Source organism: Python bivittatus, unplaced genomic scaffold, assembly GCF_059951505.1.
Source record: "Python bivittatus isolate LINGU-HERP-01145 unplaced genomic scaffold, Pbiv_v1 ctg000020_np1212, whole genome shotgun sequence".
In the NCBI taxonomy this organism is placed as follows: domain Eukaryota; kingdom Metazoa; phylum Chordata; class Lepidosauria; order Squamata; family Pythonidae; genus Python; species Python bivittatus.
The window spans coordinates 15786583-15801660 of NW_028277030.1; the positions used below are offsets into that span (position 1 = coordinate 15786583).

At 36.5% G+C, this 15078-nt stretch overlaps 1 protein-coding gene across 4 annotated transcripts in view; it reads left to right on the plus strand.

Annotated features, from left to right (window-relative positions):
• The window catches only part of GPCPD1 (glycerophosphocholine phosphodiesterase 1), a 59728-nt gene extending 45448 nt beyond the window's left edge, over nt 1-14280 (plus strand). Inside the window, exons 15-21 of one of the 4 annotated variants that reach the window (XR_015795097.1) lie at nt 857-918; nt 2181-2246; nt 4616-4752; nt 5509-5644; nt 6293-6453; nt 7608-11741; nt 12652-12762. Coding sequence is in view for 3 of the 4 variants with exons in the window: in XM_088134811.1 (XP_087990937.1) it covers nt 857-918; nt 2181-2246; nt 4616-4752; nt 5509-5644; nt 6293-6453; nt 12652-12838 (749 nt within the window). In the remaining variant the exon portion in view is untranslated. The other 3 variants (XM_088134812.1, XM_088134813.1, XM_088134811.1) reach the window with 3 other exon arrangements.
• Nucleotides 14281-15078: the final 798 nt, after the last annotated feature.

The window sequence follows — 15078 nt, forward strand, 5'->3', positions numbered from 1 at the left end:
CAGAAGCCTCTTGACTCTAGGGCTGAAAATCCAAGCGGTTCTGAAGCCCTCACACAGTGTACCCCCGTACTCCCTCCCCCACCTGGCAGCACCTGGAGCTTGCAACTTCCTGCTGGCTTCCCCACTGACTTGACTGTGGGAAGCCGGCAGGAACCTGCTTTGCCTAATGACCCGCAAGATATTTTTAGTCTATCTCCTGGGCTGGCAGCTGTTTTGAGGGCCATTTAAGATGGGTTTTATCAGAGATGCTTATTGATATATGAAACTTTTTTATCATTCAGAAAAGTCAGGAAGGAAGAATAATAGGAGAAGACAATTTAGATGAACTGCTATTACTACGTAAATTAGCCACTGTTGCATTTATCTTACTACAGCTCCCCTTCCCACTTGGAGCAAGATCATTAATATTCCTGGAGATGGGGCAATAAACTGCTGGCCTTAATAAATGGATGGGTAGTCTGCCAGACCCTCATTGATGTCTCCTAAAGCACCCTGAGATCTTGGCCCTGAAAATGCATGGCAGAATGTCCAAATGTTGACTGTGTGATTTACAGGTTTAAAAAGAGTGACATAAGAGTGGGAATGGGAGTGCATGGTCTCCAACTCCCATCTTTATTCCTCCAAAAATGGGCCCCATTTTTCCAGTTAAGTCCCTTCCAGTGACATTTTGGTCTCATTGGAAGGCATGTGATCCATTAACAAGTTAGCCATATGAACTGTAGCCTCCAGGCTGATAAAATTGGACATCTTTACCTGAGGCTATGTGAATTATCACTAATAATTGCATTAACTGTTGAAGTTGGGTGGCCTTAATTTAAAACTTTTCTTCAGACCAATTTATATTCTTTCTCTACAGAATCATTTAAAGAAGAAGAAAATGCACCTTCTGAGATGCAACCATTCCCTTCTCTACAATCAGTAAGCTACCATTTTTTCTGGATGTTCTAATGTAAGCTTTGAAATAGAATACTAGAGGTATTAAAACATAAAGGAATAATCCCATGGTTTTTCAAAAATATAGAATAATATCTGGTCCTATCATAGATAAAGATGATGGAAATGATTTTAATTGCTTTTATCACTTCATAAGTATTTTTTAAAGTTGTTGCCTAATCAGAGCTGCAGTTGTATGCTTCTAATATTTGTGGCTAAAGACACAAAGATTTTAGCCAATGATTCCAATGTCTCTGTCTCATGGAACTCTGTTAGTATTTATTTTGGTCAATTTGATATTATACATTTAAATCTGAGTATACTCAAGGCAAGAATAACCAAAGTGTATGTATCAAATTTGATTTAAAAAATTAGATATAATCAATGAAAATGAATCAACGGCAGGGAGCAGATAAATACCAGATAAACGTTAAGCTGCCTTCTGGAATAGGCTAGTCTTTGAAGCCAATGGGAATTCTTTAAGATAATGCCAAATAGATCTCCTGGATCAAGAATTCAGTAAATGGAGCATAGATGTAGAGAAGACTACAGTGCACCAAGCTGATAAAAAAGCAGATTTTTAAAATTTGGTCAGATAACTGCATGCACATTTTTCACTGAATTTCTGTAAGTAGAAGATCTTGAGAATTTTTTTCTTTAGTGGAAGCTGATTAATTAATTAGGAAGTTAATATAACAAATAGTTCATTCACTGATAAAGTGAATCTAATAAGGTTTTTATTTTTTAATAATCGATTTTTGCAATGTAGCATAAAAATTAAGAGCACAAACTTAAGGAGATTCAGTTTGAATAAGGGTTAAATTTTTCTTCTTTCGCTGGTTGCACCTATTTTTATGTGATGGTAGATCTCCTGTGTGGCATTCATTACAATGTAATAGGTATCTTTGAGAATCTAATTGATTCTCAAACTGCCATTTATAGCTATTTGGAAGTCTTCAAAGGCAATTCCTGTAAGTTCTAAAAGTTTAAAATATTTTAAATCAGAAAAATCACTTCTAAATACCATAAAGTCAATACAATTTTGCTGAACAATTATGTAATGCCAAACTTACAAAATGGATATGTAAAATGATAATTTGTATAAATGTATGTAAATTGCATAGGATTTACACATTCAGATTTTGTCCATAGCAGCCAAAATCCATTTAAGGAGAGTCTGTAAATCAAGGTTTTATACTCAGCCTGATCAGTAGTGCTTATATCACTGGAATTCCTTTTCTATCCAGGTACTAGAATTGATTCCTGAGGATGTTGGGTTTAATATAGAAATCAAATGGATCTGCCAGCAAAGGGTAAGAATCAATATTCTTAATATACAGTGTTTATGTAAACCTTAGATTTTATCTACTTCCTTTAAGCCAATGGTTATATTATAGAACAGTAGAATTGGAAGGGATTAAGATATTTTCAGTGGTCATCTATTACTAAAATCTATAGGACCATGAACTGGGCACCATAGATTGATGCAGATACAGTGGGGCAAAAAAGTATTTAGTCAGCCACCAATTGTGCAAGTTCTCCCACTTAAAAAGATGAGAGAGGCCTGTAATTTTCATCATAGGTATACCTCAACTATGAGAGACAAAATGGGGGAAAAAATCCAGAAAATCACATTGTCTGATTTTTAAAGAATTTATTTGCAAATCATGGTGGAAAAGAAGTATTTGGTCACCTACAAACAAGCAAGATGTCTGGCTCTCACAGACCTGTAACTACTTCTTTAAGAGGCTCCTCTGTCCTCCACTTGTTACCTGTAGTAATGGCACCTGTTTGACCTTGTTATCAGTATAAAAGACACTTGTCCACAACCTCAAACAGTCACACTCCAAACTCCACTATGGCCAAGACCAAAGAGCTGTCAAAGGACACCAGAAACAAAATTGTAGACCTGCACCAGGCTGGGAAGACTGAATCTGCAATAGGCAAGCAGCTTGGTGTGAAGAAATCAACTGTGGGAGCAATAATTAGAAAATGGAAGACATACAAGACCACTGATAATCTCCCTCAATCTGGGGCTCCACGCAAGATCTCACCCTGTGGGGTCAAAATGATCACAAGAACGGTGAGCAAAAATCCCAGAACCACACGGGGGGACCTAGTGAATGACCTGCAGAGAGCTGGGACCAAAGTAACAAAGGCTACCATCAGTAACACACTATGCCGCCAGGGACTCAAATCCTGCAGTGCCAGACGTGTCCCCCTGCTTAAGCCAGTACATGTCCGGGCCTGTCTGAAGTTTGCTAGAGAGCATTTGGATGATCCAGAAGAGGATTGGGAGAATGTCATATGGTCACATGAAACCAAAGTAGAACATTTTGGTCTAAACTCAACTCGTCGTGTTTGGAGGAGAGAGAATGCTGAGTTGCATCCAAAGAACACCATACCTACTGTGAAGCATGGGGGTGGAAACATCATGCTTTGGGGCTGTTTTTCTGCAAAGGGACCAGGACGACTGATCCGTGTAAAGGAAAGAATGAATGGGGCCATGTATCGTGAGATTTTGAATGAACACCTCCTTCCATCAGCAAGAGCATTGAAGATGAAACGTGGCTGGGTCTTTCAGCATGACAATGATCCCAAACACACCGCCCGGGCAACGAAGGAGTGGCTTCATAAGAAGCATTTCAAGGTCCTGGAGTGGCCTAGCCAGTCTCCAGATCTCAACCCCATGGAAAACCTTTGGAGGGAGTTGAAAGTCCGTGTTGCCCAGCGACAGCCCCAAAACATCACTGCTCTAGAGGAGATCTGCATGGAGGAATGGGCCAAAATACCAGCAACAGTGTGTGAAAACCTTGTGAAGACTTACAGAAAACGTAAGGATATATAACAAAGTATTGAGATGAACTTTTGATATTGACCAAATACTTATTTTCCACCATGATTTGCAAATAAATTCTTTTTAAGTGAGAGAACTTGCACAATTGGTGGCTGACTAAATACTTTTTTGCCCCACTGTATATATATATATATGCTAGAACTTCTAAGTAATTGGGGTAAGGAAGATTTCCTTCTAAGATCAAAGATTGTGACCTAAGTAAAACATGGAGATGTGCGATCTGCATGTGATCCATGTAGAAATTCAGAATTGATTGTTTAATTCCATACTACACAATGTTTATATAGAAAGAGAAACCTCTCAAAGATCCATCTGCTGCTTTGAGCTTAAAGAGTAAAATAACAATTCTTCTATACTGTAAAACCTCAATGTATCGGACCATTCGGTGGCAAGGGGTATCTTTTAAACCCAAATATTTGTTAAGCTGACTGTAATTTGCTTTATATTGTCCTTATTTATGTTTTTATGTCATTTGCATTTGTGTACCTTATTTTATAAACACAAATGATGTAAATTGATGCAAGTGATGTTAACATTTTATCATTACCTAAATCACATAAATAACATCAATTGTCTGGACAGACTTTGGAAATAGCTGACTTGTCTGCTATTTCAGGGGTGAAGTTTGAATACAGATTTAGTCCCTTGTTGCTGAAGTCCATTAAATGGAGTTCCATTAAATTGAGGTTTTGCTCTACTGTACTGATAACTTTAGTGAATTGGAGCCAAGTTATATGTCAAGAGATATAGCCTAATCATTATCTAAATCAGTGTCTTTCCATAAAACTTTAATAACCCTACATTTGTGGCTTTTATTTTTTGTAGGATGGTGTGTGGGATGGCAACCTTTCAACTTATTTTGACATGAACTTCTATCTAGATATAATTTTGAAGTCTGTTCTGGCCAAGGCTGGAAGGAGGAGGATTATATTTTCTTCGTTTGATGCAGATATATGCACAATGTAAGCTTAATGAAAATACTTTTCAGGGCCAATTTAAGAAAGTGTATGTTTATCTCAGAAATGTTTTATATCAGCAGTATTTAAAATACTGTATAACTAGAAGATTCACATGTACCCTCCCCTCCAAAAATGCTAATAGAAACAGACGTGTCAACAGTCCTCATGCTACTATCCTTGAAATCTCTAAGCCAGGAAATAGTGTATCTGATGCAGCATTGAGTATTCCAGATTAGTGGCCTGGCTGCCCAAAGATAATGGGGAATGTACTCCAGCAATTGTTGAAGGGCCATAAAATCTCCAGTCCCTATTCCTAAAGAATATGAAATATTCTGAATCAGTTTCCTAAAGTAAAAAAATGTATGCGATTATGAAGTTCTTTTATACTAATAAATTAAAGAAAAACCAATACCAAAATCCAGCAAAGTTATACATGTAGGAAACATTATCTTTGACAGGAGTTTTCTTTGAAATATTCATTTTAAAATGCCACCAGTCTATTGTAACATTTTACTTAGGCTGTTAAAAATGTAGATTACATTTTTTTAAAAAAAGAAAAAGGGCTAAGGTGGTGTTCATAACTTCTCTCTAATTTTTGAAGTACTAAAACTGTGTAGGAACTCCATAGCCGTTTCCACGTGCTTAAGTGATATTAATTGTCCTACATTTTTAAAATAAATTTATTTAAGGAAAATGTAGTTATCTGTTATTAGAACCATACAGAAGATATCAAAACTTTATCTTATCTTAATTTTCTAGGGTCAGACATAAACAAAATAAATACCCCATATTGTTTCTAACTCAAGGAAAATGTAATGCTTACCCAGAACTCATGGATCTCAGATGCCGTACAACAGCGATTGCTACAAGTTTCGCGCTCTTTGAAAATTTGCTGGTAAGTCATAAAACAATTAGATGATTGTGTGGTAATTTTTTTTTCTGCCCATGGGCCTGGACAGCACAGCAGCTTTGACCTCCAGAAGATATTTTGGAATGCAAACATAGTCCCTTTCTGCAGCACTTTAGAGCAACCGCCCCCATAACTACTTTACAGGTTTGCAGTTAAATGCTATGTTTGTGCATTCTGAAACACTTTCTTTGGGTGAAATCTGAAGTGCTGCATAGCTCCTGCTAACTATATCATTTTCTTTGCTGTAAACAAAATGCTAGAAGGGTACAGGTAGTCCCTGGGTTAAGAACACCCGGTTTAAGGACAATCTATAGTTAAGAACAGAGCCTATCGTAGCAAAATTCGACTTAAATACACAGTGATTTGAGTAAAATACACAATGGTTCAAGTTGATTACACAATACTACTTATTTATACAGTATAATACAATAATATTGTTCTGGCTTACATACAAATTCAATTTAGGACAGACCTTGGGAATGGAACTTGTTCTTAAACTGGGGACTACCTGTACTGTAATGACTGCAATGTCTTTATAAACATAATCACCTTCTGTGTAACATTCTTGATTATTGATTTTTGTATTGTAATACCCCAGGTACATGTATTTAACACTTCATATTTCTTTTCCAGGGTATTAATGCACATACTGAGGAGCTGCTGAAAAATCCATCATATATTGACCAGGCCATATCTAGCGGCTTAGTCGTCTTTTGCTGGGGGGATGAAGCAAATGAGCTAGAGATCAGGAAGAAGCTGAGGGAATATGGAGTTCATGGTCTGGTATATGATAGGTATTACAACATTCTAACTATTACATATAATTTATAGTGAACATTTAAACTGTTTGCACAGATAGCTACTAAAATTCAGTGTGAATCTTGGAATTCTTTTTATTCCTGTATGCTTCTGCTGTTGGAGCTTTTTAAAATCAAAAGCCTTTTTCAGTGCTGCTTTCTTCTTTAATTTACTTTTTCCAGTATATTCATGTACGTATTTGTCTCCATTTGGTTCTTCCCATTTGTTATATTTCTGTTGTGCGACATTGTAGCTAAATTTGAACAAATGCTAATCCAGAATTTATTTTAACCATAATTTACTGAACAGTCAGTCTTGAAGATGAAAAGGTAGTCATAGTTTGTTAACCATGATTTCTTTTCTAGTTTTCTTCTGTCAGTTCCCAGAAGAAGTAGGTAGAACAGAAAATCAAGGCACAAATTCATAGCAAGCCATGGTTAAAACAAGCTAGGATTTATAAACCAACCATATCTTCTGAAATAGTGGCTTGTTACCAAAAATACACCATGACTTCTTGAAATAGATTTGTGCATAGCACTTGGGTTAAGTCACCCAAATTATGTTTAGCATTTTGTATAAACAAAGCCATTTTCTTAAATATTTGGAAATTTTCTGAATTCTTTTGAGTTGGGCCCTATATTATGACTGAGCAGACTTTAAACACAAACAAATTTATTTCAGTTATCATGTTCTAATTTAAGAATTAAGTTGTTTAACTGCATATCTTAGGCTGGGTGATTGCTAACCAAAGTCAGGTGATCAGAAGTATCCTCCAGGCTTTCTTTACGCAGGCCTTTGGTGAAGGAGAGTGAGACCCCTTATTTCATCATACTTGCCATCTTTTATCTTTAAGTTTTATGTTTTCTTGATTTTATTGTAATTTCTTTGTTTGATTGTTGTGAGCTGCCCAGAGTTATTGAGAGTTGGGCAGCCTACAAGCTTAATAAATTATCGTCGTCGTCATCATCCTTTGCAGTCATGTCATCTGCACTTTCAGTTTTAAAAGCAAATACTGTCAATATAATGTTACTAATGGGAATGACGAACATACTTAATACAAAATGCTTTCTGCAGTTTTAACTGTATGCAAATGAGCAACCAGCTTTGCCATGATGTGAGCCGCACATTGTAATAATTATACTTGCTTCAGGGGTGCCTGTGTAAAAGGAGGAAGGAAGAACGGATAAATGTACATGCACTTCTCATCACCAAACGTTGTGTGGCAGGTGGTCTGCATTTTATCTGCATCAGGCCGGTAATTAAACTAAACATTTGCCTAGGCCAAATTTATAGTTGCTTTCAGTGTTGTATCAAATGATTTAGCAAGCAGCAGATCTAAAACGTTTATTTCCAAATATACATTTACATAGGAATTATGAACTAACTCCTAGCAACCATGGCTAATCTTGAAAAAAAGCTAAGCAGCATTAAAGCTGATTTGTACTTGGATGGGGGATTACCAAGAAATCCCAGAGCTGTAGATTAGACCAGGAAATCAAACAAATATCACTGAATAAATAATTTCTGCATTTTGGTCAGTAACTACATGGATGTGGCCATGTAGTCATCAGGAGTCAAGCTCTACACAAAGGATTCTTTATATTTGCATATTTATATAGGAATCCAAATCCAAATCAGGTCATATAAATGACTAGAATGTGAATCTATACCTTTTGGTAAGTATGTTGCCATGATTCCCTTTCCAGTACATTTCTGTAATAGATATGCAAAGCATTCTGTGCATGAGTCATTCCATGCATTCACAGTTAATTTCGGGCAGTCCATTTCTGTACTGAAACTTGTGTTTGATCCAGACACACACTGAAACTTGTGTTCTGAGCCAAAGAGTTTTGAGTGGAATGAGAAAGTGAGAAAAAGGCAAGGACATCAGTGACTAAGGGAAGGGAAGTTGTTGGGAAGATGGGGGTGGGCATTTGAATAGCCACAGCTATCAATGAGCTTTTCCTTATCTGTGGCAAAAAGGAAGATAAGGTACTAGTAAGATTAGTGGGTGGGCCAATGCACAAGCCATGAAGAAGAAGAGAGGAGCAAGGTGTTCCAGCCTTACCCTGGCTGCAACTGAGAACAACCAGAATGGTTTAGGTGTTGATCCTGCAAAACTGCAGGCCACTCAGAATTGTTTGGCAGGTTTCCATTTCATGCACACCCCTAAATTCTCTGAGGAGGATGCACTGAGATTCATTGGTAAGAAATTATCAATCATTTTGGCTTTACTATGTTGGTGAAGTATTTGAAGAAGTAGATCAGCTGTCTCTGATTGCAACAAATTTCAGATAAGGTTTTTCATTTGCTGATCTAACCACAAATTTGAAGTTTGATCATACTAATGAGAGTGTGTTGTGAAGAGCCACTCTGTTTAGCGGGTGTCTACACTGTTTGCAAGGAGAGGGACAATAGCTGACATTTGGCAAAAGATGGAGATGTACCGAACATACAGGGTGTTACGGATGTAGTCAGTATCAGAGAAAATACCCCACTTGGCCTCACAGATTTCATAATATGTAGGAAATCTGGTTATGTCCAAAAATCTGTTTGGCCCTCAGCTTCCTGGTTTCTGTTTTTTTGGCAGGATTTTCTCTGAGATAATAATGCTGAAGATATTCATCACATTCTCTTACTGTGTTGGTTTTATTTAAGTGTGTTTTTATTCCCTTGTAAATGGCTCTGGCTTCCTCTGGGAAGAAGAACAATACGGAGACAAAACAGTTCTGTTTATCAGATTTGAAGTGCGGCTGTTTGTGAGTTCCTCTCTGTGCTAATTGTTTGATCCATATTTAGAAGGAATATATTTAGTTGTACAAAACAAACAGCATCTGGTGCATTGTAAAATAGGCATGTTCATGGGTAAGAAGACTGTAGCACCTTGCAAACTTTTGAAGGTAGTGGGGGCAGCGGATCTGAGTTTATCATCCTTAAATGGTCTGGAATGGATTAACCATTCTAGGGAATAGTCTTATCTGTCAGCCAATCTGGATGCCACAACACCTGCACCCCTGCCCTCCCTTCTCCATATGCTGTTCAGCTATTAAATACTCAAGACTTTAAATTTCAGCATGCTTTTCCTGTGAGAATAAAAATCTAATCACCTATCTTATGGTTGATGAGCCATTAAATGCTTGTCCAAATGCAATGTTTAGTTGTCTCCTTGGAGACAGTTGACAGCTGGAAAGCTACTTGGAAAACATAATATTCTTCCCCTGTTCAGATGTGAGGTAAGCACATCATTGTCAGGATGCTGTGCTCAGTTGACTCTAGGCATTACGTAGTGAAGTCGGCAGTCTTGAAATAGAGAACGCTGTAAAGGGCTTCATGGAATGAAACCAGGTTTTGATTATTGACTTGAGTAGTGTAGTCTTCAAAAAGCCCCCAAGGGAATTCCATGCTGCAGTGGACAAAACTAAAAATTAAGAGGGCATAAATAAGAGTTTGAGAGCCAGTTTGGTATAGTGGCTAAGGCACCAAGCTAGAAATTGTGAGACTGTGAGTTCTAGTCCCACCTTGGGCATGAAGCCAGCTGGGTGACCTTGGACCAGTCATTCTCTCTCAGCCCTAGGAAGGAAACAGTGGCAAACCATTTCTGAAATTTTGCCAAGAAAACTGCAGGGACTAGTCCAGGCAGTTGCCAAGAATCAATACTGACTCAAAGGCACACAAAAAATAAAATAAAAGAGTTTATAGGATTCAGGTTTGTAAGACAGAACTAAAGTTATCTTGCTGGACATCATTATCCAGCAATTATGTTCCCATCCATTGGTGTAAGATAAATATGTAAGGCACCAAGTTATTCAGTATTATGTCAGTGTTGCAAAGGTGGGTAGTTCTGCTGAGAGAAGAATCCAATCAATAATTGGCAAATTTTGGGTTTAGGATTGCCCTGTAGGGATTCAGAAACAGAAGTTGCACTTTCAAACAGCTATCTAAAAAGGCCATATTAGAGCACAGCAAGAAAAGAAATTTAAAGCTGTACAAACTTAGCACATAACAAGGTTTAATAACTAGTTCTTTTCCAAAAAAGCTAATTTGGAATCCATTGGGATCAGTCACTTATTTTTATTTTATTTTATTTATATACAACTGTTATTTTGTATTCCGTGAAGGTGAGAGACCTACAACTTAGGCTTTCCAAGCACTAATCCAGCTTGTCTAGTTTCATATATCCAAGACTGAATTTTAAGCATATCTTCCTTTTCAATCAAAAATTCAACTAATAGTGTCAGACTAAATAAATCTTAAGCTTTGGCTCTCTTTTTATGATATCTTATAGACTTGTTGACACATTAGTAGAGCACTAGCATAGGGCAACATGGGGCTAGCAGATGGAGTCCTTTCCTATCTTATTAGAAAGCAAGAGTACGTGATGATTTAATTCCTGCTACTTTAATAAGCCTGTTGTCACCAGAAGTGCAGCTATTGGTGAAAGGCTAGACTGCAAAGTTGTGAATGAAGGAGCACATAAAAGAATCAATTATTGTGTATCTCCTTTAGGTTAATGCTACACCACATATAAAAAGCCCAATTGAATCAGGTATCTATCTAGAGAGTGCATCTTCTTTCTTAAATGCTTTCTTAGGCTGGAATGTTGCTGTTGTTATTGTTATTTCATTCTTTGAAGAATTGTTGGCTTATATGGTCTCACAAATGTATGTTAGGCTGGAATATACCTATGTAACTATTTGGTAATAAAATTATTTCTCATGCTGTAAGGGACATGTTTTAAAGATTAAAAAAAAGGCAATTTGGCTTCAGATTTACTTTTAATATGCAATGTTTGTGTTTAAGACTCAGACTTAGTGTGTCAGGAAGGATTGATGTCATCAAAAAATCCATTATGGCTTAACTAGTGTAAGGCCAAAGTGAGAGTCTTAAACAGAATAATCCATTTGCAACTATACTGTAATGGCAATCATAATATTTCTGAAATTAGAGCCCTGAGGATGATTCTTGGCTTTGGGAGAACAGGAAAAAAATTGACCAGTTATATTTATAACCCATTGGCAAGATTCTAAAAAAGGAATAGAAAACATGCAGCTGTAGATACTGTTGGACGCTATCTCCCATTCTAGCCAGTGCTGTCAATCATCAGACATAATCCAGCATCATTTGTTGAACAGAGATTGTCTACCCCACTTTAGAAGAAAATTAAAACTGTCAAGCATGCTAGCTCAGGATCTGTAAATAGGCAAGCAACTAATTAGCCCTTGACACATGGATTCCTCTTCCTCTAGAGTTTCACAAGATCCTCAACTTCCACGTGATATGCCAGGTTTGTATTTGCTTCCCAGAATGCTTTTCTAAAATAATTCTGGGATCCCTGCTTCTTTTTGATTCCTTTTGTATGGCATGCTTTTGACTTGGAAACAAAGTTTATATTATGCTTTCTTTAGGCAACTGAACTTTAGATCAGGGGAAACTCCTTTCCTGAAGGACTTGGGATGACAATTCTAGAAGAATGGTCACATTAAAGGAAGGGGTGGGCTGGATGGTTTTTGGTTTTTTTTAGCATGCTTTTTGGTGTTTTTCTGGGATTTAAGGATATGAATGAGACAGCAAGCCTCTGGAACATAAACTACTTCTGTTTCCACTCTTGAAATGACTCCAGCCCCCCAAATTTCAGCCACACGGTGTTGATCTATCTGGGGAGGGATACTTATGGAAATGAGTGAAGTCAGACTCTCACTTCTATTTCAACCCATATTTGGTAACAGGAGAAGATATCTTGCCAAATGTTGGTTTATTGTTTTGTTTTGGCAACACAATCTCTAAGTACTGGGCAGCTGTGGAGTGCCCACCACAATATATATACAAATTATATAACATGGCATGCAAATAATAAATAGTAGAATTATGCTGAGTTGATGCATGTAATCTGAAATTTGGATAGATTTATAACCTAGTAATGTCTAACAACCAGTAACATTTCTGGCATCCATATTATATTAGCATTGTTGCCTTCCATTTAGTGACATACTAGATGCATTCTCTAATTTTGAAACAATTCCTGATTGACATAGATGAACATCCTAGGATATAAAATGTACATTTTAAGTGATGATTATTCATTTAATTTAAAGTGATTTTAAACTGTTGGCATTAAACTTTTATGAGGCTTCACATACAGCTTTGTTACAGATTGATGATACATTTTAATTATTTTCTTTCTATGTCTATCTTAGGATTTATGACTGGATGCCTGAACAGCCAAATATATTCCAGACAGAACAGCTTGAACGACTAAAGAAGGAGGTACCAGAGCTTAAAAGCTGTGTTTGTCCCACTGTTAGCCACTTTAGTTTTGGTCTGTGTAAGTGTAATAGCAGTCAGATAAGAGCAAGAATGGCAGAAAGTGCAACCAATTTCTAATGGACTCACAGAGGAAAAAGATGCTGTTTCATATGAACTTCTAATTATTTTCACTGAATATGATAGCAGTGCCCCACTCTTCTTGCATTGAAATGAAGCAATAACTCATGGTCCACTGTAGAACATTAAATGTTATTGTTAGATTATCAGATCCTGCTAAAATGCCTGCATAATTCTATTTCTACGTTCTCACACATTTTAAGCAGTTTAAGACGGAATCTGTGGTATTGTAATATATGCACCTAGTTTCTGAAAAGTCAGCAATGCAATAGTTATCTGAGTAGCTAGGATCCAAACAGCCAAATGTGATTGTTTAACTGATTCAAGTTCAGTCATAACAGAGAATAATGTACTGTATAGTATTTTTTCTAGCGAAAAAGTACCTCAAGTGCATGCATTTACATTAATGCATGCATCTATACAAATGTGTGCCATCACACTGCAATCTTTAGATTTTGTCCTCCCCTCTATCAGTTTCCTTTAGGCTGTTGCTCTCTTCTGTTTATATTACCAGACACAATGGTAAATAGTGTGATCTCTTTAGCAACGCACAGGCGAATAGAATCCCTTTTCCACTGTTTTTTGTATCTAAAGTTTGCTGGTGTTCCAAATGTTGTAAATCAATATAAACCAAATTGCTAGTGTTTGACTATGGGTTGAAAAAATATCAATGTACTTAAATGTTAAATGCACAATCCAAAAGCCAGTGAGGTCTAAGCATGATGCTGTAGATGTATGTAGCAGTCTTTACAACCTTGTGGTGCTACATGGTACAAGGGTAGTAAGGGCTGAATAAAATGCTTGCATCTTTGCTGAAAAACCACAAGCCTCTATGTGGAGATAGTAAAATTAAGTTTTTATCATCTCTGTATTCATAGCCCAATAGATGTGTTGTTGTTTTTGTTGTTTTAAAACACAGTTTAATTTGATTTTCAGAATGTAATAGGGTCATAGTTTTTAACTTCTAGCTAATGTACACTATGTATAACTTACTCAAAATTATGGTATAGAGTGCTTGTCACATATTTGTTTGCATGTCCTTGAGCTCATACCTCTCTGCAATAGCAGGTAATTGAAACTGAAGTTTCTTTAACTTTTTATTGAAGTGTTAAATGCATAATAAAAATGAAACTCTTTCTCTCTCTATATATATTTATTTATTTTTTCTTGCAATGGCCAATCAACTTGTATGATATGAACCTTGTCACTGCTGTACAAAGCTAATAGATATTACAGATCAATAAATGCAAGTATGAATTACTAAGTATGAATTACTCCATAACTGTAAGTCTGTACAACCTAGTTGTTTGGATAAAGTAGTTTGTTTTTCTAAAGCTTTGTATTTGTGTTTATCCTCAACAGACAACATAGTCTTAAGGTCTGGGCACTATCCTACTTTAAAAATAAAAGCACGTTTTATACCTACATTCAGTCTAACTTTGCATTTTATTAATCGTTTGGAAATACTGTGTGTATTCCTAATATTTGCATCTAATGTCAAACTATTGAGTCAGTGATTATGTTACCTAGCCGGGTAATGAAACATCTGCAAGCAAACAGCCAAGCTCAGAGAACACCAAAGACTCCACAGTTCAACCCTGAGCTACACATATTCTCTTCTATTGGCCAGTGTCAACTGTAAGCATTATGTCTTACCACTCAGTCAGAATTAATTTAAATTAATTATGTCTTACATTCTGTTGTAGGAACATATGTTTGAACATTATCTGCTTATGCCATCTGCTTTTTATACCTTACTCTGCTAATTGTTCTGGATGGTGGATTCTCTGAGAGATTCTAGCCATTTGGGTCTTGTCACTTAAAAACTTACTAAGCAGATTGCCTTATGCTGTACAGTCAGTAATCTTACTTGATGTTAATACAAAAATGTGAATATATATGAAGAACTTTAAATACTCCATCTTGTTTCAGTTTTTCCATTAACACTGCATTATCTGCCTATTTGGATATTAGGGTATGTCCTAATAGGGAGATTCTTCCTATATCTATCTTGATTAGTTTTAATTTACACTTGCTTTCCATAACAGCTCAGCATCTTGTTATGCTGTTGTGTGAAATAGCATGTGCTCTAAGAGAATATGTGCATTACTGCTTTTAGAAACAGGTAGATAATATCTCTTAAGGCCTCAAAATTACCTGGGGGAGATTCATAAAATATTTTAAATGGGTATATGGCTTTTGTATGTCTTAGTAAATTTTTAAAAAATCTGACTTCATTT